The following is a 22,882-nucleotide window of genomic DNA, read 5'->3' as shown; positions in this document are numbered from 1 at the left end:
ATGCCAAGAGGAGCAGAGCTGAGGAGCAGGAGACACAAAATGTGAACCAGAACAGAAACCCAGCTGGAACCACATGAATTACACAGGACTTGTTATGCACCAGGGCCACATGTTAATGCCTAAAATGATAATGATATTAAAATAATTTTGATCATTTTACAACTTCAACAGGAAAGCAAATAATCCCTAGCTCCCATATATCCATATTTTATATATATATATATATATATATATATATATATATATATATATATATATATATATATATTCCTTACCCAGTGTATTTGAGAGACCTTTCAAAGATCATAAAAAAGACTGAAATAAAAACTGAAAAGAGATCAAAGGGAAAGTTGAAAGAATTATTTCTCTTGTAAAAAAAAATATTACAAGAGAATGTTTGAATGATCAAAAGACACGTTGACTTATTAGAAAGACTGAAAATGAAAAATATAAAGAAAGATTACAAAAGAAAGTGAAAGATCAAAACAAGACTTTAAAAAATTAAACAAAGATCATAAGGAAAGAAAGATTGATATAAGATATGTCGACTGGCCGACATATTTATTTATAATTAATTAAATGAGGAACATGTGCTCATGATTAAAAATCATATTAACCGTGCAGCTCAATCATACAAGGAAACACTGGAAACATGGGGGAAATGTGGATGAATGAGAAGAGGGCTGAAAGAGGACACCCTCAAAACATCCTTAACATGACCTTCATCTCTCACTGCTGATCGCGCAGAATTCCCTTCAGCACCAGATTCTTTACATCACTTCCCTCTGCAGCTTCCTCAGTGCCCAGCTCTCTCATTCTCCTCTGCTCTGCTTTCCTACAGCCACCAGCTCAATAATTCCCTCTAATGAATGTTTCATGAGGTTGATCTTTTACCACATGCTATCCATCCTTATACAGGAGCGAAGTACTCAACGGCTCACTCGTACGCGGCCCTTTTCCGCAGCCCCTCGTGCACCATTCAGAGCTGGGAGAAGGAAGATTGGGGAGGGGATATGGACAGTGAGGTTTTACAATGGGAAGAAGGAGAGGTATAAGCAAGAAAAATGCAGTAAAGACACCACACCCAACTCAGACGCAGTAGCCATCCAGTCAGTAAGCCAAATAACTAGCTGTGATAATATTATCACGGCTCTCCGTGGACAACAGCCTTAAAGCAAAACAGAAACAATAAACATTGCTGTAAAACGGGTGTGAAGTTTTTATTAGCTGGATGTGTTACACATTTCACTCACTTACATTGCACCTCCTAAACACTAAAATACCCCGAAACTCAAAAATAGGATTTCTGAGGGATGACAAATTCAGTAGCAAGCTCCAGTGTGCGACAGACTAAAGCTACGTTCACACATACAGCGACTCGCAGCAAAAAAGCGACCGGAAACCATTCATTTTCATCTCGTAGGATATGATGCACAAATACTCTGCTGAATTTTATATACAAACGCTCTCCCTGCAGAACGTTTCATTTTGACAGCAAGAAAACCGATTTGTTGTCAAAAGTGGAATGCTAGTTGCGCCAGCCATGTTACTATGGCAACCAGTAGCAGGAACACCTACTGGCTACTTCATAGTACAGCGAATGGAGTCTTGCGAGATGTGTAAACATACCTTAACACTTCCAAGAAGATGACAACTCTAGAGACAGCTGCTGCCTTGGATTGTGCGTATGAGTTTGGAAATGGTGATTATGATGCGGTGTTTGTTCAAGTGGTTTTTTTGGTTGGAAAGACAAAAAAAAGGATGGCGTGTAAAACGTCTCTTTTTCCCCCCATTAACAAAAAGAAGTTTATTTAGCCTTAGTTAGCACTAAAATCTTAAAACTATCAGCTGTATGCATGAGCTTCATATTGGCAACCGACACGACTTTTTATTATTGACACTTCCCCAACTCAAAGTCGGGTCTCGTAGTAAAATACGAGTTCCCATGTTGTAATTACGACATTGTGGTGGCATTAAAGAGTGCTCAAATAGTAATTACGACATTTCTGTTTGGACCTGAACACAGCAATAGTCCTTACCCTTTCCTGATCAATAATAATAATAAAAAAAAATGCTAAGCTTTTTCGACTGCGAGCTGTGGTTTTCTCTTTTCACATCACAAATATAAAACGTTGCCCACGTCTTCACTATTTGTTCGCATTTTAAAAAAAAAAAAATAAATGTTCGTCTCTCATCCATACAAGCCAAATTGTTCAACAAGTAAAAGTAGTTCCTACCGAATGCCAGAATGCACTCTCAGGTGATTTGACTAGTTTAGCAGGCAATGAGATTTGGTAACTAGTAGCACGTGCTAGCAGTGCATCATGTCCCCATAAATATGGGAACACACTAGACCATGTGACATTTCATTGTATATCTAGTAACATTTCGTTTGTGGCATATCAGGCGTTTATTTTTCTTCTTCTTCTTTTTCTTCTTCTTCCTTCCCATGGTTGGTGGAAGTGAAGGTAAAAAAAAATCTGCTTGACAACTATATGAATAAAAAAACGGATAGCCCGTTCACAAAATTAGCTTATCTCAGTCACCCAAGCTGCTGAGTTGTCCATCGTTGTCCCTATGTGGTCAGTTTGCGATTTGACAATATGCTTATAAGAGTATTACACACAGAACCCAGCTCCATCACTGGTTGGTTGCTGTCATATAATAAGGGAGAGCTGGATGGTGGATGGAAATTGGCAGGTGGTCAAAAATGGGAGGAAAAAAAAAACCTCACTATTAAATATGACTTATAATACATCGTGACACGATTCAAACCCGTCGACTTTAAAAATGACTGGTTTGGAAACAGTGACTAACACTTAGGAAGAGGGATAGATTACAAAGACTGTTTGAAAGAAAGGCTTTTTGGATCTTTCATTTAAAAGCTACAACTTTTCCTGGTTTGAATGAAGAACATATTCCTGTACATGCATGTTGACGGTCTTGTGATATGCTGTGGTGAGACAGTCAGTACGTTTACATGGACAACAATAATCCGATATTAACCCGATTAAGACGATACTCTGATTAAGAAACTACCATGGAAACAGCAATTATTGATTACCTTAATCTGACTAAAGTCACACTCGAAGTAAACACAAATCGAATTAAGACACGTGGAGTATTCCTACTTTAGTTGCATTATCGATGTGTATTACAGACATGTACACACCTTAATCACACTATTAATGTCATGTGGGAGTTTTCATCGCATTCTGCGACAGGACACGTACACACACAGCAGTGCTCAACCGTTTGACGGCAAACAAGAGAGCACGGCTGTGTCTGAAATCACGTACGTACCTACTATATAGTGGGCGATATACATGTATTTCAGCTACTATATAGTAGGTTAGTACGCGGTTTTGGACGCAGCCCATGGCTTCAAGCAGTTGTCTATTTGCACGTAGAGCACGACAAATAAATAACTGCACTGGAAGCTTTCGTGAAATTGTAAATAAAAACACCCAAAACTGTATACAGTACCATAACGAAGACGGAGAGGGAACATCGGACGGCGTGACGTGGGGACGTACTGACGTGTGCCATTAATCGATCTATGTTCTATAACATGTAAAACAGGAGTATTCTAAAAGTGACTCATGTAAACACCTTAATCAGAATATTGTCTTATTCAGAATAAGGTCAGTAATTAGCCTACTGCTGTCCATGTAAGCGTAGTCATAGTCGCTTTAAGATCTTGGATCGTCTAAACTCCATAGACAACTTAATTACACTTGCACCTGCAACACATTTAGGTCTCTAACACACTCTGAGGAAGGCTGTATACTGAAATGCATCAGTGTGGCTTTTCATTGTTGTATGTGCTAGTGTGACTAACCAAATAACAATAAAGGCTTTTTAAGTTTTGTACCAGAAGAAGTGCCTTGGATTTTTCCTTTTTCTTTGCATTTTTCATGACTTATAATACATTTTAAGTTGTTGAATTTTATATGGGTGTCACGATGGTACTGGGGTCCCACAGCTTCAAGATCCCTGGTTGAAGTCTGAGCTCAGGTCTGTGTACGTGTGAAGTTTCTGTGTATGTTTGCATGGTTTCTGTCTGGGTTCTCCACTTTCCTGTCACCTCCAAAAAACAATGCAGGTAGCTGGATTGACTACACTAGGGTCTGTGACAGGGTCTGTGCACAATGCCCTGCAGTGGCCTGGTGTCTCATCAGACCCAGTGTTCCCAGGATTAATTCATTAATTGTCGACAGATGGGACATTCAAGTGCAGCCATAACAAAACAGTGGATTTTGAGAAGTGTTGAAGTTTTCCCTCCATCTGCAGAGCGGTTTAACAACAATGGACCAGTCATTTTAATTAAAAAATTCATTGGGTAATTCACATTTAAAAATTCTTGGGCATTAAGGGGGAAAAAAAAACAATTTAACTTTTTGTTGTTGTTGTTTAGAATGGCACATTCACAACCCTGTTAATTATGACCTTGACCTGGTCTTCCTGACTAGATCAAGGAGCTAAAAGTAGGTTCTTGAACAAAGATTTGCAGTTTCATGTGCAGTAACCAGTCAAGGGACATGTTCTGTTCCTTTTAACCAGTTTGATTTCCTTTGACTTTATCAGGCTTATCAGAGTCTCCATCAAGCTCTAGATGTCTAAATGTCTAAAGAAGTGTAGATGAACACAGATGTCAAGCCAGACATGTCCTGTGTCGCAAGGCATGATGCCAGACAGCCTGACACAATTGGATTTTCATTCATTCGGTGCAAATTTAATTTGGCCTCTGGTGTGCTTGGAGCGATGGAAATTATTCAAAAGGTTCTGACATTTAAGTAACTATAGCTTCGAATGCAGACGGCCATTCGCTTTTTATCCCAGACAGTAAATACAGCTATTCCTTTAAGCTGTGCCTTTATTTAATTATTGCTGCTATTTTAAGTCGTCAATTTAAAAGATGAAATTATATTCGAAAGCATAACATTCACAACATACCTCCTGTCTCTGTCTGAGACCGATTGTATATGTAATGGTATCTGCATATATATATATATATTATATATATATATATATATATATATATATATATATATATATATATATATATATATATATATATATATATATACACACACACACACACACACACACACACACACACACATATACATAAAGGCCTCTGCATTTGCTTTGGTCTTTTTTTCCGTTTCCATGCACTCTTTTCAAGCATCAGCGTAACACAGTGGGAGGTTAGTGCACGGGAGACCTCCCACAGGTGTGGCTCACTATGAAAGAGGTGGCAAATATCACACAATCACATTAAAGCCCTGCATCAGCACAGAGCTCCGATGAAATTAGCATGAAACTGCTTCACAAAAAAGCGACGCCTATCATCACTTACGCCTATTATGAGAGGAAAGGAGATTTATTTATTTATTTTTAAAGTAGCACTACACAACCACAAGTTATTAAGTAATTAAATAATCTTTGTTTCTGTTATTGTGTTAAGTGTAGTTGTGGTAAAATTACAAAGGCTCTGCATCATAGAGATGAGAACACACACAGGCTCACTTTCTAACATGCACAGGCAGCGTTCCTCAAATCTACAGGCAAGACATCTGAATTTTTTATGACCTGCACAGTTTGAGTCGTAGAACTGTAAATGCACAGATGTCAAGCGCTCTTGAGGGGTTTGTACATTACTCAAGATGAGAGAATGAAATGAGAATCTCATAAGATTCACATACCCATAAATCATCCATGATCAGGATCTCGACTTGATAGAAACTGTCATTTAAATAAGAATCATACTATACAAATATTCCATTTTTACCAGTGGTTTACATATTTATTATTTTCACTGAAATTCAGTTTAGTTTGTAATGTGTGGGGTGCTGATTATTTTCCAGTCCCTCCAGGATTTCAGGATTAACAAAAATTAACACAAAATCAAACAAACTCTTGCAATTGTTCAAAATTATCGAAGATTTTCTGCAGATTTGGGACAAGACGCGTCATGTGACGTCATCACAACACGCATGCAGCCAAAACCCTCTCCGATTCACGTGCGTCGAACATGACTACAGCTAAAAGGTCTCACTCACCAACAAACATCACTGCGAAAGACTGAGCAGAACAATTTCGCCAATTCAATCAGTTTTCTGCAAAAGAAGCCCAAAAAAACTCCACAAATTGTGAAAAAAGCTACAGCAAAAACCAAAGCATTTGTGGCCACAATTATCATAAAAATTTTTTTGAACGGACTGATTTTCCTAAAACAGCACGATCTGAAGTGTGTTATTCCTCTTGAGTTTATTAATGAACAAAATGTCATGCCTTCTGAACCATTTTTAGTTGCATTCAACATCTGCCATGGAACATTTGCAACACAAGTTAGTTCCTGTTATTACTCACATTTTCATACATTTCTACAAACAGTTCTCGGTATTCACACCAGCCTTGTAATTTTGCTCTGTCTTTAAGTTAACAAGACCAAACAGCGCAGCTTGTCATGTTACAGACAAACCGGAAAGTGAAAACTCTGTCCTGAAGACATGCTGCGTTAGAAACTTACTGACCGTTACAAAGCACTGACAAGTAAAAACTTCCATAAAAAAGCATCTCCTAACAGAAAACTTCACGCTATGATCAACGAGTATACATTAATAACATGTTTTTTTTTTTAATCGGTTAATTATAAGATTTCGATTATGTGGCGTATCCAACATACAAATCCCTATGAATGAGCTATTACACAATTAACTTTAGTGTCTCTTTTTTTGTTAGCAAATCACATACATATCACTGTATACTGAATGTATATATAAAACAATGAATAAGTAATGAAACATTTTAATTTTCTTTGGAAGAATTGCTATTTTGCTAACATGTGGCAAATTATTGGCATGCCCTTGATGTGGTTCGTTTGTGCAAGTCTTGTCTGAACACAGCATTCGGTCTGGTTCTAACTCTAGCGTGGTTTAATTGCAGTAAGAAAACGATCCTGAATTGACCCAACTGCAGGAACGGAGCCAAACATGACATGTTTTATGAGTTAAGAGCAGCGTTTGTTCTGTAGATGTGAGCTGCTAAACTGACATGCAAGTCTGCATTCTGGATATTTGGACAAACAAACAAAAGAGATAAATGCTGGATCCAAAACACAAACTATTTCGACCTTTATAGAATTATCTAAGTATTTATTTATTGCCAGCTCATTAATCGGGTGATTTTCTTTTCCACTTTGCTGTATTTATAAGCAATTAAAGAGTTTTATGAATATGTTGTCAGCCCCAAATACCCCTTTTGTTTTGGGTTTTGTTCTCTTTTCTTTTTGATGCGTTTAATTATGTATGTGCAATGTGAAACCAAACCAAACAGCAAACCTAAAGTTTAGACCCAGTACAGGGATTAATAGCTGGCATAAACGTGCCCTAAGTTACATCTATTCAACAAAGCATAGGCATAACTCACACTGAGGATGGATTTGTTTACAATAGTTCTCATTTTTATTAAACATCTTAAATATTCCATGCAGCTCTAGAAGTATTCCCATGTGACTGATTCGCCCCAGTCTTTTACTTTTATTAGTGACCCATTAAACTGCCCTGCAGGACCTCCGAGACCTCCCATGGTAAAAAAGACACACTGAGTCTCCAAAGTTTCTTTCTTTCTTTTTATCCCACTTTCTGGGATAGCACAGAGTCCTCTATGAGGTTCCCATGAGCCCTCATTCCTCCTCATAGCCTTTGAACTATGATCTCAGTGACCTTTAAGGTCAGGGCTCATCCCAATTGCTCAACAAGGTGTTTCCACCATTATTAAATAACACAAACGTAACAAGGCCGCATTAAACATAACAATCCGGCTTGCACCCCATACAGTACTGCTATTGAAAGTGTCAAAAGCGTCGTATGATAGCAGCACAATCGCTGAATGCCAGCAATGGCAAATGGAGGCTCTTCAACACAATAAGAGTGTGGGAACCAACTGAGCATGACAATGACACTTCCCTATAGTGTCTGTGCAACAGCAACCCCAACACAACAATAGTCTTGCACAAACTCCAAGTCTAACACAAGCGCAAGGCTTATACCCACACACCCACTTTCGATGGAGTCTAAGGAGCTTGTGCTGAGGAATTTCATTAGCATAACCGAGTTAACTGCACCAGGTGACAGCCGTGCAGACACAGTCAAGGTCAAGAAACATAAGACAAGGGCAGAGTGTCCCTAACTTATAAAAGTGCAGCACGTAATAAATGGGTCAATGGGTTATTATGGTGGAAACTGAATCTGAGCTTCAGGGATAAAGCCTCAGTTCTAAGTTGGCCATAAAATAAAAAAAAAACAAATGTGCAGTGATTGTAAGATAACCCCTCTCGCCATGTACACATTTTACTAGACAACATTTCTGCATACACTTTTGAAGTGCTTAAAATTATACACAAAAAAACAAAGTAATAGATGAATATGCATCAGAATTTTTAAACTTCAACACCTCCAGGGTTGGGGGTTCGATTCCCGCCGCGGCCCCGTGTGTGTGCGGAGGTTGCAGGTTTCCTCTGGGTACTCCGGTTTCCTCCCCCAGTCCAAAGACATGCATGATAGGCTGATTGGCATGTCTAAAGTGTCCGTAGTGTATGAGTGGGTGTGTGAATGTGTGTGATTGTGCCCTGCGATGGATTGGAACCCAGTCCAGGGTGTATCCCGCCTTGTGCCCAATGCTCCCGGGGACAGGCTCCAGGTTCCCTGTGACCCTGTAGGATAAGCGGTATAGAAAACGTATGGATGGATGAAGCTATTTCAGCAAATATTTTCAAGGTTCAACTCATGTTTCCAGTATACAAATATACTTGCAAATGAATGAATCAATTAATTAATGGATGTCATGAATAAGAAGCCATTACTGTTTATTAATATTATCAAAAGTCAGGAGAATAATTCCAACTGTACACATCCGCCTTTGGCTTAATACCTTATTCCAAACAGACTACGATGGCCTTTTGCAACCTCTCAGAACAATAAGCTATCTGTGAATGAACTCTTCTGCCTAATTTTAATATTTGGACATCTGAAAGAGTTAATGAACAGATATTCAGTTAACAGTTCAGACAAGGACAAGTGTTTAATGTCGCAATGATTTTAACTATACTTTAACAATTACACATTCTTCCAGTTGAATATGGGTTAACTGGGTCTTTAAATACTCATGCACGCACATACTGTGAACATTTTAATCCATAAACATGTTGAACTCACATGCCAGAACTTCCCTTAAAATATACTTCAAATGTGAAGGAAAACTATTTCAAACATTTGACCCTTCTGTGACTTTGACCTTGTTTGGACCAATTCTAAAAATGAATCAGTTCATCTGCTGGTTATAACGATTCTATCCTAGAAACATTCAACCACTCAGTCTTCAGATATCGTGATAATGAGAATCACGGACACATGGACAGACCAACAGAAAAATCGTAGTTAGCCAAAAATGGGCCTTGAGTTCCTGAACATGAATCATACATATTTGTATGACAAACAGGAAGGAAGCTATTGCAGAAAACTTATTTCAGACATTTGACCTTGCTGTAACATTGACCCTGTCTGGACCAATTCCAAGATCTTTTCGGTTCATCTGCTGGTTACAATAACAATTCCATATAAATCAACACACAATTCCATATACAAACACAGAATCGCATTCTCTTGAGATATCGTGTTAAGAAGATTCTTGGACGCAGTGGAGAAGGCATAAAAATAATTTGTGGAATAAGAAACTGCTTAAGTCAGCACCAACATACAGTAGAGCATGCTGTTAGGCATGTTAGAACAGGGTGATGTATTTTGATTAAATTCCTGTTAAAAGAATAACAGCGCACATTTTTATCCAGTTACATTTATGTTTTACATTGTGGAACATCTAACAGCTATTAACAGTTGTTCCCTCAGCAGCCTCTCTTATATATATATATATATATATATATATATATATATATATATATATATATATATATATATATATATACATATAAAAACAAAACAGTTTGTCATGTTATCGAGAAACCAAAAAGCACAAGGTCCTCTGTACTGAAAACTCTCTCATGGTGGAAAACTTACTGATCGTTGCAAAACACTGACAACAGAAACACAGATAAATTAATAAAAAAATCCTATGAATGAGCTGTTACTATAGCAATGATAACACATTACAATGCAGGCGTTAATATAAACCTGGGATTTGAATTACAGCCAGCACTACGGTCAGAGCTGCTGTTACACAATATTACTCAACACCTTTTGATCAATCAGATTCAAGAATTCAGCAGCACTGCTGTATATATTTGTTTTAATTCACAAGAAATAAACAATAGTGCTGTTGAATTCTCAAATCTGAATTTCAGTATGGAAATCTCAATTTACTTTGATATGTTCTTAGTGATTTATTTAACAATAGCCAAACCTGTCACAACATACCCTAACAATCAACACTATGGTATCCAATGCTAACTGTAGCTAGCTACCTTAGCATAGAGGTTCTGATTCCAAATGCCAAGAGTCCCAAATATTACAACAAGTACAATTTATTCAAAAAGTTATTTAAATTGAATATAACAACATGAATGTAAAACATTGCTGCCAGCCTCTACTGACAACGAAGGACCAATGAGTTCACAAAATTTGTTTACAAGGGGTCAGTTGAGACACATGTAGGCCAGGTGTGCACTTGTGAATCACCTGAAGTGGATGTTAATACAAAAGGCTGTGATTATATTTGTTTTTCACCATATGTATGCAAGATGGATAGTCTGCATGTTGATTGTTGATTGTGCATGTACACAATGTGCTCATGTTGTAATAACAACAAACAGCGGGGGCAGTATATGTGAAGCAACACCATGTCCTGAAAAGATTGGTTTAATTGCCAGACATACCATACATGTTGGTGCTTCCATTGCTGCCTCTGCCACTCTTTCAAGACAAAGATTATAACAGCCTTCTCAACTCACGCCACCTCCACTGCTTTTACTTTGATGTGCAAAACCAGAGGAAGTGGTCAAAGTAGTTATTTTAGCGCTGGCGAGGTTTCGCCTCTGACCTACCGCCTATTAGATGAAACCTTTAATCATTTATGTCAGAGGTCAACTGGCAGACCATGATCCAAACACAGACACAGTAAGGTAGCTCAGTGGATCAAAAATAAATAAAAATCAGTTAAGACTCTGGATTACTGATCAGAAGGTGAAAGGTTCAAGTCCCAGTACTGCCAAGCTGCCACTAAAGCAAGGACCTAAACCCTCTCTGCTCCAGGGACGATGCATCATGGCTGACCCTGCGCTCTGACCCCAACTTCCTGGCATGCGAAGAAAATGTAATGTATACATGCCCAATAAAGACTCATTATCACTATCATTATAATTAGATGGCAATAATTAGATGGTCAAGTGAGCATGATTATGTTTGGAGCTAGTGTCTTCAGGAAGGTAGATCTCCAGAACCACGGTTGGTGACCACCAGACACCAAGACATCAAGCAAGAAAAGTTTTCACAGACTTACATCGCTGTTTCATTTCATTTATCCTCTCTAGTCTGATGTTAACTCACAAAATGGCCTGTTTCAAGAAAAGTCAACAAAGATGAACATATAGAGATGTAGGTACTTATTCTCTCTGTATCAAATTCAAATCTCAGCTCATCTGTTCAGAGGCCATGGATTTAGTAAAAAGTGCTAACATGAAGTGTAACTACAAAACAAAATCACTAGAACTTGTCTTATATATAGCCAGGATCTAATCACTAATGGTTATTAAAAGGTAACTGCTGTTGCATTTTAGTTATTTCACTTGCTTATCCAGACCTTTATAAAGCAAGGATTTTTTGTAAATGGACTTCTACAAATTTTGGTTGAATACCCCTGCTCTATATGTATGAATGGTACAGAAGTCAAACGAATAGCTCTGTAATCACATATGAAGTACAGCCCCTGCCTAAGTTATTTAATCAACATGACATAAGTGTAAGATGAAAACACAAAACCACGCAGAGCAGCTGAACATCCAGGACATTGTCATCTGTACGCAAAACTTTTCAAAAACACAAAGGAAAAACCTTTTCCGTTTTTAGTACATCGTTGTCGTGTAAACGTACCCTTAATCACTAATGGCTTAAAGGAGCTGTTTGAAAATTTTAGAGCCCTCTGCTGCCAGCGAGGTGAAATGCAACTGTTAAGAAAACATCAGATTTTTTTTTCAAGAAACCTTCCTCTTTCCACTAACTGTGGACAAACCGTTTCTGCTGAAACCACATATAGATTTTAGGAAAACGGTGTAGAACCGAGCAGTTCTGTTCCAGCTACGGGTTGAGCAAATTCCTGGGCTAAATGTGAAACATAAAAATGATCCTATGAACGATTGCATATTATAGTTCAATTACATATTATCAGTATCAAAGGACCAAAACTCCTCTCACACAAACTAAACTACAAAAGAAAAAAACAAAACGTTTATTTCTCAACAACAACTATAACCTGCACATTGCACACTCTCCACTCACTTCCTTCGAAGAGACAATAAACCCAGCCAAAAAGATCAGAAAATCAGACCGTGAGGGGAAAAAAGAAGAAGAATGTGACATACAAATGCGGGTAAGAAGCAGATGTGCTCAGCATGCTCTCACAGGAACCGGACGTGTTGTATTACTCCCCTTACTTCCTTGTTTTGTGCAAGATATAACGTGTAATGATTATTTGTTGGTTGCTGCTGCCACATCTTGTTAAACAACCTCGAGTTTGAGGGGGAAAAACTAGTATATAAATAAAACAAAATATTCTTAAATGTCAAAACGAATGAGATTCACAACTCTGCGAGTCAAGCACACATTCTGTTCTGATGGATAATGTGAAGGGAAAAAAGCTTTCTTCCTTTTGTAATTATGTCCAATTTGATATTTTCTGGACATATTAGGAAATCATCCAGGGTTTTGAGGAGATTTAGCAGCAACTGTAAAGCATGTAAACAACAGTCCTTAGTGCCACAGAGACAGATTAACTTCATGTACTCTCAAGAAAGTTTACAATTAGCATACAATAATTTATTTTACATCTTTTTTTTCCTTTTGATTTAAACACTTAATATAATAAACGAACGTTAGCTATATCTCTCTTTTTTTAATGTTGTGTGTTTTATTATTAGCAATCCTGAGGAAAACTAACTAGCTAGATAAATAAATAAATAAATAAATAAATATCTGTTCACACGCACGTGAGTGTTGAAGTATCGCGAGATTACTGTTTGGCCACGTGTCCCACTCTGAGTTTATATAATCGCGTGATTGAGTAAAATATTCTAGTAAATTCAGTAAAGCAGGGGATTCATCAGCAGAGTGTTTCTACAGATTACTGCACAATTGCTGGAATAAAAATCTTTATACGAAACATAAGCAACCATTTTTGTTTAGCTTTAGCTCATCAGACTTAGCATACAGAACAAAACGAAAGTAATCTGGTTAGATATAAATAATCAGCAAAAATGACATAAACGGATATTAAGCAAGTAGAACATGGCAGAAATAAACAACGTTACTACATCCGGTTTAAATAAAGCACTGCATCAGCATCTTGTAGCTGGTTTGCACATCCAAGCACAATGACAGCTAATGTTAGCTAACGAGCCAACTCAACACCTAATACACGACCAAATCAAACAGCGGTTTCATGCATATACTGAGATTTCTGATAGGCACAGCGATCTGAGCACACCCGTTTCGCCAGCATTCCTGAAGACATATATGAAAATAGAAATATTTCTATTCCAAATCAATGCAGGTATTTGTTTATTCTGCTCCTCTCGTTTCCAGCATTCGCGTAGCATTTGTGTTTTTTTTTTTTTAGGAAAGCTCACCTGCATTGAATCGGCGCTTATTATTTCCCCTTGTAGTCGTTTCCCGATCTCGATCGCTAGTTTGGACTTCCCAGTACCGGTAGCCCCTAAAATCACGACCAAAGGAGGGATTACACCTTTCCCAAGCGCACGCTGCACACCAAGAGTGGAGGCCGCCATGATGGTAACGCCACAGAACGCCAGTCTCCACTGAGCATGCGCACTGGAAGCGGCGTGCAGCACGGTTCTGTATCGTAGCAACCCAAAGCAGTTTCCATAGAAACATTGTGACAACGTGAGAAACGCAGTTTTGTGAAGCCCGGTGTTGTTCTTTAGCTATTTCCCGGAAATCCTGCGTTTAATCGTGTTGTATTTGACGTCTAGACGATAGAATATTGTAGATTTATAAACAAGAAATAACGTCTAATTGTTTGTTTTTTTTTTCCAACAGAAATGCCCCCCAATAACAACAACAGAACAGTAAGCGTTCTTGCCCCTCCCTTTACAGCACCACTGGTCATCAGGTGCGCACGTGGTTTTGTTGACTTTCCCGATCCAGTTGACTCACGCGCATAGCCGCCTGGTTGCTATGGACACTGAACTATCTGCGCCACCGGGAAGAAAAAAAAGAGATGTCAGTTGCCATGGCGATTTGTCTGGAATACGCGTCCTCGTGCCAAGCGTGAAATAATCAAAACGACTTTCTCTAAGCTCACACCTAGAGGTACCACAGAAAGAGACGCGGACACACACCGTTTATAAACCAGCCAGATGTTAGCTAAAGAAAGTGATGCTAAAGATTTTAAAGGAACAGGAAATAACTCAATGGAGAAACAAACTGACACGGATTTTTATTTACTCCAAAGTTTGGTGTAGTTTTACACTTCAGCTGCGACGATAATGTAGCTAAGAAGTAATCTCTCTCTTATTCAAAAACTTTTCTGTAAATACATGCACAAATTTCCATTCAGCTACTACTAAAGCTACTGTATCATCTCGAATTTAAAATGAAAATACATTGTAAAATACCAGGCATTGCTAATCCATATTTACATAGCTATTTAAACCAAAATGTACTCAAAAATAATTTTTAAAAAATACAAAAAAATACAAAATAAAAATAAAGACATACTCATGTATTGAGCATTTTTTTTTACTTTACATGTAAAACCTGTTACGCTTTCAGGAATGAAGGCTTTGTGGTTTCTTAGTAAAACAAGTTGGTGTTTTTTTTGTTGTTGTTTTTTTTGTTTTGTTTTTATAATAATGTTTACTTTAAACAAGAGAACAAAAAGAAGAATGAGAGATTATAGATATTAATGTAAGTGATCGCAGGAGCTAATTTGTTTGGTGAATATTCCATATGACGTTATCAATACTTACAGTGCCTTGCAAAAGTATTCATCCTCCTTAAAAGTGATCAAAAGAGATTTGTCTGGATTACTAATGGCACTTACACATGTTGTTTCAGACCTTTAAAAACAAACTGAAAAACTGAACAATTCTGTTTACGTAAGTATTCAACCCTTTCAGACTAGTATCCGGTAGAGCCATAATTTGCTGCAATAACAAGTTCCTACCAACTTTGCACACTGTTTGAGGGTAATTTCCACCTATTCTTCCTGGCGGATTTGCTCCAGGTTCTTCAGGTTAGTTGGATGTTGTTTGACAGCACTTTTCAAACAGTGCCGCAGATATTCTCAGTAGGATTCAGATCTGGACTTTGACTTGGCCACTGTAGAACAATAAACGTTTTGTTTTTAACCACTCCTGCATTGCTTTTATCTTGTGTTTGGGACCATTGTCCTGCTGAAAGGTAAAGTTCCTCCCAAGCTATAGTATTTTTTAAGCAGACTGAAGCAGGTTCTTTTGTAATATCACATTGTATTCGCTCCATCTAGTCGCCCTTCAATTTTGACAAGAAACTCAGGTTCTGAGGATGAAAATTGTCCCCAGAGCATGATGCTGTCACCACCATGTTTCACTGTAGGGGTGGTGTTAATTGAGGTATGACCTGTGATAGGATTGCACAATACATGACACTTTGAAACTTGTCCAAATACAGTACGTAGGTCTTGTTCTCATCACACCTCAATAAAAATACAACACTTCTTCAACTTCTCTTCTAGTTTCTTTCTAGTCAGCCTCCCATATAGCCCTCAATTATGCAGAGCTCTTGCCATGGTTGTGTTGTGCACCTTCACTCTGCTCTCAGCCACTGTACTCAAACTCCCTCAGAGTGAGCGTTGGCCTCACTGTGGCTTCCCTCAACAGTCTCAGTCTTGTTTTTGTGCTGACTTTTAAAGGACGACATTGTCTAGCTAGAGTATGGGTGGTGTGATGCACCTTCCGCTCCCTCACTATTGATCCAACAGTGCTAACTGGGATGTCCAACCTCTTAGATTTAATTTTACACTCTATTCCCAAGTCATGAAATTTTATTACTTTATCCTTAACTTCCATTATCTCCCTTCCTTCTTACTGACAGTCTCTTCAATGACAGTTCAACTAAGGTGTCTTTTTTTTTTTTTTGTTCAGAAAATGGGAGCCGTTTTAATATTGTACAGGTGAAGGCCGATTATAAATCAGTTGTGTCCCTGTTAATACAATATTTATTATCTGGAAACATGAGACATGATTGTTTTGATTTTGAATTTATTAATTGTCTGATTTCTATGGGCTCATGAGGTACTGAACACAAAGTGCTTAATGCTGCTGTTATGCTCCAAGTGTAACAATTAGCCACTAGGAGAGACAAAGTGAAAAAAGGAGCAACAACTAAAAAAAAAAAAACACAAAAAACAATCAGCAAAAAGAGAAAATGTGTGTGACAAATCTTAACAGTAACAAATGCATTCTTAAAGCTTGGCTCTTCCACTAGAAATCAACATAAATAAGACTGAGAGTGTTGAGCTTGCTGATGGTATATGCATCTTCGAGATAAAGTCTCAAGAATGGAGAAAGTGATCAGTGATGAAAAGCAATAATGAGCTACTATAGTTTTTCTTTGGATTGTTTTTCAGACCGATTAGGCCTAGCCCAACACTGAAAGTGATTTACAATGGAGAATTGCCATTTATAGTGACTTAAATTCAAGACTAGGGTGAATCAGAAAAGGATTAAGGCAGAAGATGATGTGCAAATCAGCCTTTGGAATAACAGCGATACTAAAAAGGGTTCTTCAGTTAAGTGGGGGAAAGTTTAGGTGTGAGAAAGCAGTGCGCCATGCAGCATGATGACATTATACCAGAAGAACTGTAAAGTTGCACGATTCAAAGAATATTGCACTAGGAAGAATAAATGTACTATAATAAAGGGGGGGAAAAAATGGGACTCTAGTGGATGAATAAAGAAGCGTACACCATCAGTAGAGCTTTTGTAAAAATGAGGGAGAAAACAGAAAAAGACATTAACATTATAAAGAAACACAGAACTCTGTAAGAAAATAGATTATAAAAGTCTCTTCTCAGCATTTTTGAATTACTAATCAAATATTACATATATACCCCTTAAAAATCAGATGATTAGGCAGTGGAAACATGAAGGTGACTAGCGATGCAAAGTAAGGTTCTATAGTGTCATTTTAATGCTTTAACTTTTTTTGTTTTTACTTTTGTTAACAAAAATAGAAGCTTTGAGAAACTCTGAGATAAGATTAAGCCAAGTGGGCCAACCAAGTTTCAGAATACATGAAAGTAAAATATATAAAAACAACTAAAATTCAAAAAAAAAAAAAAAAAAAAAAAAAAAAAAAACTAAAATCATCAACAACCTCGATTTTGGTATTAAAATGGAAAGCATATATAATATACTTTACACACCTATACAGTTGAGCTATTATGTACACATGGATACAGATCTCACAGTTTATATACACAACATGTCGGTAAGGCATGAACTCATGTGCCGATACAAGAACACTTAGAAAATCTAAATAACTAAATATGTGATCTTCATAGACAAATGGCAAATGGTAACAACGTCTGAACTATTGTTGAACTCCAGTCCTGATAGAGTATTGCAAGGGCCACACAAACTTCACTTTAATGTTCAAAATGATTTGAACAATTTGAGTCATGGCACAGCAGGGCAAAGACTTATTAAACCAGATAATTTGCAGATTTCTTCACACAAATCCACCTTTACTAATGTGGTCAAACATGCATACAAGCTAAATGCTACAATTCAAGCAATGCCCAAATGGCATGTAATTCAAATGTATAGAATATCCCTGATTAGGATTGTTTTAATATTAAAGAGATTTGGGGGTAGACCCTTTTTCTTTTTATCAGCAGGGCATTCTTTGGGAAACTCAGTGAAGTTTATGTAATCCACAACACACCAGGAGTATCCTTCCCCCGAACTACAGGATCAAATGTGCAAAGATCGTTGGAAAATAAAACAAAAAAGTACAGGATGTCTGAAATCTTAAATTATACCCACTTTTAACCAAGCACTCTCACAAACAGTCCTTGCGACTGGCCTGGATCTGTGAACAACTTTAAGAGCGTTTCAGTTCTGCTAGCCTCCGAAGGAGCTGCTGATGCCTGTTTTTGAGCTGCTTCTTTTCCTGGGCTTTTTGCTTATCTGTGACGTGTAGCAGACGCAGGTACTCAGTGGCCTTGGTCAGGATCACCACCTTGGGCGTCTTTGGACAGTCCACAAGACCGGGAATCTCATCTCTCAGGGCCAGGAAGCGTGAACGCAGGTCGTTGCGTCTCTTCCTCTCCAGATAGTTGTGGTTCTTGCGTCTGTCCATGTCCTCGCTGTCTGAGCTTTGAGGGCTGGATGGCTGCGATTTTAGGCCATGATGGGATGAGGCAAGCAGTGGTGAGGTGGTCATGGAGTGTACTGGGATGGAAACGGTTGCAACAGGTGAGTGTGGTTTGCTCTCGAGTGTGTGGACTGTGGAGCTTGGCCGGGGCTGTGAAGTCTCCTGGCGGATCCTCTTGCGAGGGGGCTCTGAATCAGGGGACGGGGCGGCGTAGTTGTGTTGCTGTTGGTGGATGGAGATGTGGAAGCGTTTGGTGCCTGGGTCGTGTGGGTCGGCACGCACCGTGATGGTGACCGGTTTGCGCGAGTTCACTGGCCGTGATTTGCCATGCTTGTGTTCCACGGTCACAACGTCAATCTCCTCGTCATCTAAAACAACAATATTACAAACCATTTAACCATCAGCCATTTACAATAAATTATACAACATTCATTTAAGATGTATCGACTGCTATATAATAGGTTATTTAATCCTGGTGTTAGTGCATCTATTGATTCATATAACTCCTGATCAATCACAGCAACATAGCTATACTGTGGGATGTGGCACTGCTTAGGTCGGGATACTACAGCGTACCAAAAACACTGATCAGAAAGTTCTCTTTCCTATAGCAGCCTTCTGGTATGAATCCAAACACATTCAAGACCAACACTTGAGTCATAACTTTCAAGTTTCCAAAATTACTATACTATTTGATAGATGGATTTATTCAGTGACCAAAGGCAGCTTGATTGAATCCCATGAAAAGCATGCACAAGTTACAAAAGAACATTAGTAACTTGATGAAATATTCATTGGGACATTTCACTTCTGCTGACCTCAAAAAGAACTGCTTAGTTTCAAAACTGTCTTCTTTAAGGTAGGCATTTTCTGTGATTAAGGCTTTAAAGGCTAAGAAAAAGCCTATTTAATCTGTCTCACAAACATACTTTAAATCCTCCACTAAACCTATTCTGGATCAGGTCTTCCACAGCTCATTCAGTTCAGCCACTTCCCATTGGCCCGTCTTCCAGCCAGTCACTCTCTGTGCCCCACCCACCAGTAAAACAACCCATCCTGTTGTTCAAGCTCAGGAATGTAGGACCATGGCACAAATCCACAGAGACATTCCACAAGGAGCCCGCAATGATGTCAACCTCAAAACCAGGGCATCGGCCCATAACTGGAGTAACACCTCTGCAGGATTCTCACACGTTACCTTAACTGTTTAAAAGCTCATGCAGAAACTGCTGACCAGATTATTCACTCACGTGTCACCACTCAGGTTTAATCAAAATGAACAGGTCTTAAAATTGAACAGGACTGCTTAAAATTCAGCACAGCATCACAGTTTAATGACTCTTTAAGCAAGTGATCACTTGAGAATAATACATTTCACTGTCAGTTCACAGAGTGAGTCTATAAACAGTACTGGCCCATCACAGATGTAAATCAAGGTCAAGGACTCTGCACCTACCAGATGAGTCGGTGTGTGACTCAGAGCCAGAGGACACCTGCTTCTTACAGCCGCTCAGTGGGAAGGTCAACACAGCCGCCGGATCCACACAGTCCGACATCGGACTGCTGAGAGATAACGACTCCACATGACCACTCTGTGACCTCGATGGGGGAATCTGAGGGACAAGAGGCACCTTGGCCCCACCCTGACACAACATGTGCTCATTGACAGCCTTCTCGAGCCTCTGAGTGGCTGAAAAGCCGCTCCACATGCAGTCCTGTATGATTATCGAGCTCAGGTTGCATTGTGCCTCATGCTCGTCGTCCTGGCCCAAGAAGTGGGACACCCACTCGAGTTTGTCCCCCAGTGATGGACACACCGATGTCTCATCCAGCCTCCTCACGGGAGACATGGGCGGTGTGGGCACGAGCTCGAACTTCTTCCAGATGTCCTCGCTGGGTGCAGTGGACTTAAAAAAGTCTTCATCTGGATCGTGGTCATCATAGAAGTAGTGTTGGTACTGATCCGGATCCTCCATGTCCCAGCATGCATAGGGTAAAGGGCTCGCGCTGATTCCCGGCATTTAGAGGCTTTCAGAAGTGAGCACCAGGCACAAGTCAGAACAAACAAGACCTAGACGAGGAAAGACAAGCAATTCATTAAGAAGTGTCTTGCAACTGCTCAAATAAAATACATCAACAGTGTGTCCTAAAGCAGCCTGTCTGGCAAGAGGACCATTTTTTTTTTTTTTCAATAATAAAAGGAGCTTTGCATTTAACAGTCAATGAAGTCATTTTTCCCTCCATTGCAGTTTCTGGATGTTAGTTTATTAAAATAATGCAGCAGATAAACAAGCGTTCAAATCGGTTATTGATATGAGGCGCAGTTACACCACTCCCTAAAGCATGACTCTGAGAAATGTTCAGAGCTGAACAGATGTCAAGGTAGAAGTTGTGGGGGGGGAGTTTCGCAACACATTTATCTTACACAACATGAGTCGGGTTCGGGAAGTGGGCTCGGGAAGTGGGTTCGGGAAGTGGGTTTCGGGAAGTCGGTTCTGAGAAGTGGGCTCGGGAAGAGGGTTCGGGAAGAGGGTTCCGAGAAGTGGGCTCGGGAAGTGGACTGGATCAGGGGCTCAGGGCTGCTGTAGGCAAACACAGTTCTTCCCTTCACAACACTGCAGCTTAGAAAAAAACATTCACTTTCCTAAGCACAAAGTCCTCCAAACAAGCAGCACAAACAGCTAATGATTTCTCGCCTTTCACACGCTTACCGTAAAATACTCTCCAGAGTGTGAATCCCGCAAGACATTTATTTACCGGAGACCCAGAGCGACTGCGCCGAACAAAATGACTCCTTATGTAAGGCAGTTTCTTCACAAAGCTTTCATTAACTCAATTCACGAACACAAGCTTCCCATGAAAAGCTAGAAATATATACAGCGTCCTGGAAAATATACACGCAGGTCTTCCTTGGTGCAGTTGGTCGGTGTTTTAAGTAGTCTGAAAGTCCAGGCTGATGTAGAGTACTACTGCAGAATACCACCGGCGCTGCCGCTTGCACTCTCTATGGAGCCGTGAAACAACTCCAGCTCTGTATTATGCGGCCGAGCTGCCGAGCGTATTTACATAAAGGGCTGGAAGTATTCGCGTAGCCACGCCCATTTAAAGTGACAGGCTCGGTGAGAGATTCGAGCTGGTATATAAAACATTCACCTACCTGCTCTGTCTGTCAGGGGTATTCAATTCAAAAATTCAATTCAAAAATTTTATCTAAAAGTCCATTAGATAAAACTCCTTGCTTAGAGATGTCCGGATTAGCAACCAACAGGAAAGTACCTTAACTTTTATTGAATAGTTTATGGCTATACTAAATTAATTTTCTAGAACTAAATGAAAAATCTTGTATGGTAGCACTACTTGTATTGTTCTCTGCTTGATGTATCGCTTTGTTTGTATTTCCTCATTTGTAATAAAGGCGTCTGCTAAATGAATAAATGTAAATGTATACATTTTTCCCATCTTTCGGCTGCTCGGGTTTCGGGGTTACCACAGCGGGTCACCCATCTGCATATTGATTCTGGCACAGGTTTTATGCCAGATGCCTTTCCTGATGCAACCTTTCCCATTTCCCATTTTCCGGCCACTGGGACTGGCACTGAGAGTACACTGGCTCAAGAAACCCTCCAGCGGTTGGGTTTGGTTCCCTGAGTGGGAATGGAACCTAGGCCACGTCAATGAGAGCGCCACATGTTAGCTACTAGTCTACCAAGGAATCCTTAGTCATTTTTTTCCCCCTTCTTTCAACTGATCTTGTTCGGGGTTACCACAGTGGATCACCAGTCCGCATGTTGATTCTGGTACAAGTTTTTACACTAGATTCCCTTCCTCACACATCCCTCCCCATTTTCCGGGCGCTGGGACTGGCACTGAGAGTGCACTGGCTCATGAAACTGTCCAGTGGTTGGGGTTGGTTCCCTGACAGGGAACCCGGGCCATAGCGGTGACAGCACCGCTTGCTAGCCACTAGTCCACCAGGTAACCTGTTTATGGGTAAAAATAAGATATTTAGTTATATTTGGTTTCATAGTGTAAACATATTTTAAGACGATATGAGGTTTGAATTTGATGCAGAGAGAATAAATAAATGCATCCATTTCTGTTCAATCAAACTGAATATAAACATTCAGTTCTCATTGTCTTTTTTTCCACAAATCAGACCAGGGACAGGAAAAAGAAAACTTAAAATATTTGTGAAAACTCTCCAATTTGTGACCTAATGTTTTATCTCAGTAGCTAGTCTCTGGTCTGATGAGCTGCCTTCAGCTAAATGA

The 22,882-nt window shown here is 39.2% G+C and overlaps 2 protein-coding genes across 2 annotated transcripts in view; both read right to left on the bottom strand.

The window, feature by feature from the left end:
- Positions 1–14,342, bottom strand: part of trit1 (tRNA isopentenyltransferase 1) — a 53,571-nt gene extending 39,229 nt beyond the window's left edge. The window contains exon 1 of the mRNA XM_053612484.1: positions 13,859–14,342. Coding sequence (XP_053468459.1) covers positions 13,859–14,017 — 159 coding nt within the window. The 5' untranslated portion in view covers positions 14,018–14,342. The remainder of the gene's footprint in view (positions 1–13,858) is intronic.
- A 724-nt stretch (positions 14,343–15,066) lies between these two features.
- myclb (MYCL proto-oncogene, bHLH transcription factor b) lies at positions 15,067–22,537 on the bottom strand. Its single transcript, XM_053612485.1, has 3 exons — positions 21,323–22,537; positions 20,068–20,682; positions 15,067–18,979 (listed from the first exon to the last, which is right to left on the bottom strand). Exons 2-3 carry the CDS (start codon positions 20,630–20,632, stop codon positions 18,339–18,341), a joined length of 1,206 nt encoding a protein of 401 aa, XP_053468460.1. The 5' UTR covers positions 20,633–20,682; positions 21,323–22,537; the 3' UTR covers positions 15,067–18,338.
- Positions 22,538–22,882: the final 345 nt, after the last annotated feature.

The sequence above is a fragment of the Ictalurus furcatus genome, chromosome 24, assembly GCF_023375685.1.
Source record: "Ictalurus furcatus strain D&B chromosome 24, Billie_1.0, whole genome shotgun sequence".
In the NCBI taxonomy this organism is placed as follows: Eukaryota; Metazoa; Chordata; class Actinopteri; order Siluriformes; family Ictaluridae; genus Ictalurus; species Ictalurus furcatus.
Note: the sequence above shows the minus strand (reverse complement) of the source record. Positions and strands in the feature narration are given on the sequence as shown.

What these genes read in the sequence shown, in the direction of transcription:
- myclb (XM_053612485.1), bottom strand. Translation starts at nt 20,632, where the DNA reads ATGCCGGGAATCAGCGCGAGCCCTTTACCCTATGCATGCTGGGACATG. An exon ending in GTCACACACCGACTCATCTG is followed by an intron (nt 18,980 to 20,067) that starts GTAGGTGCAGAG and finishes TTGTTGTTTTAG; the next exon opens with ATGACGAGGAGATTGACGTT.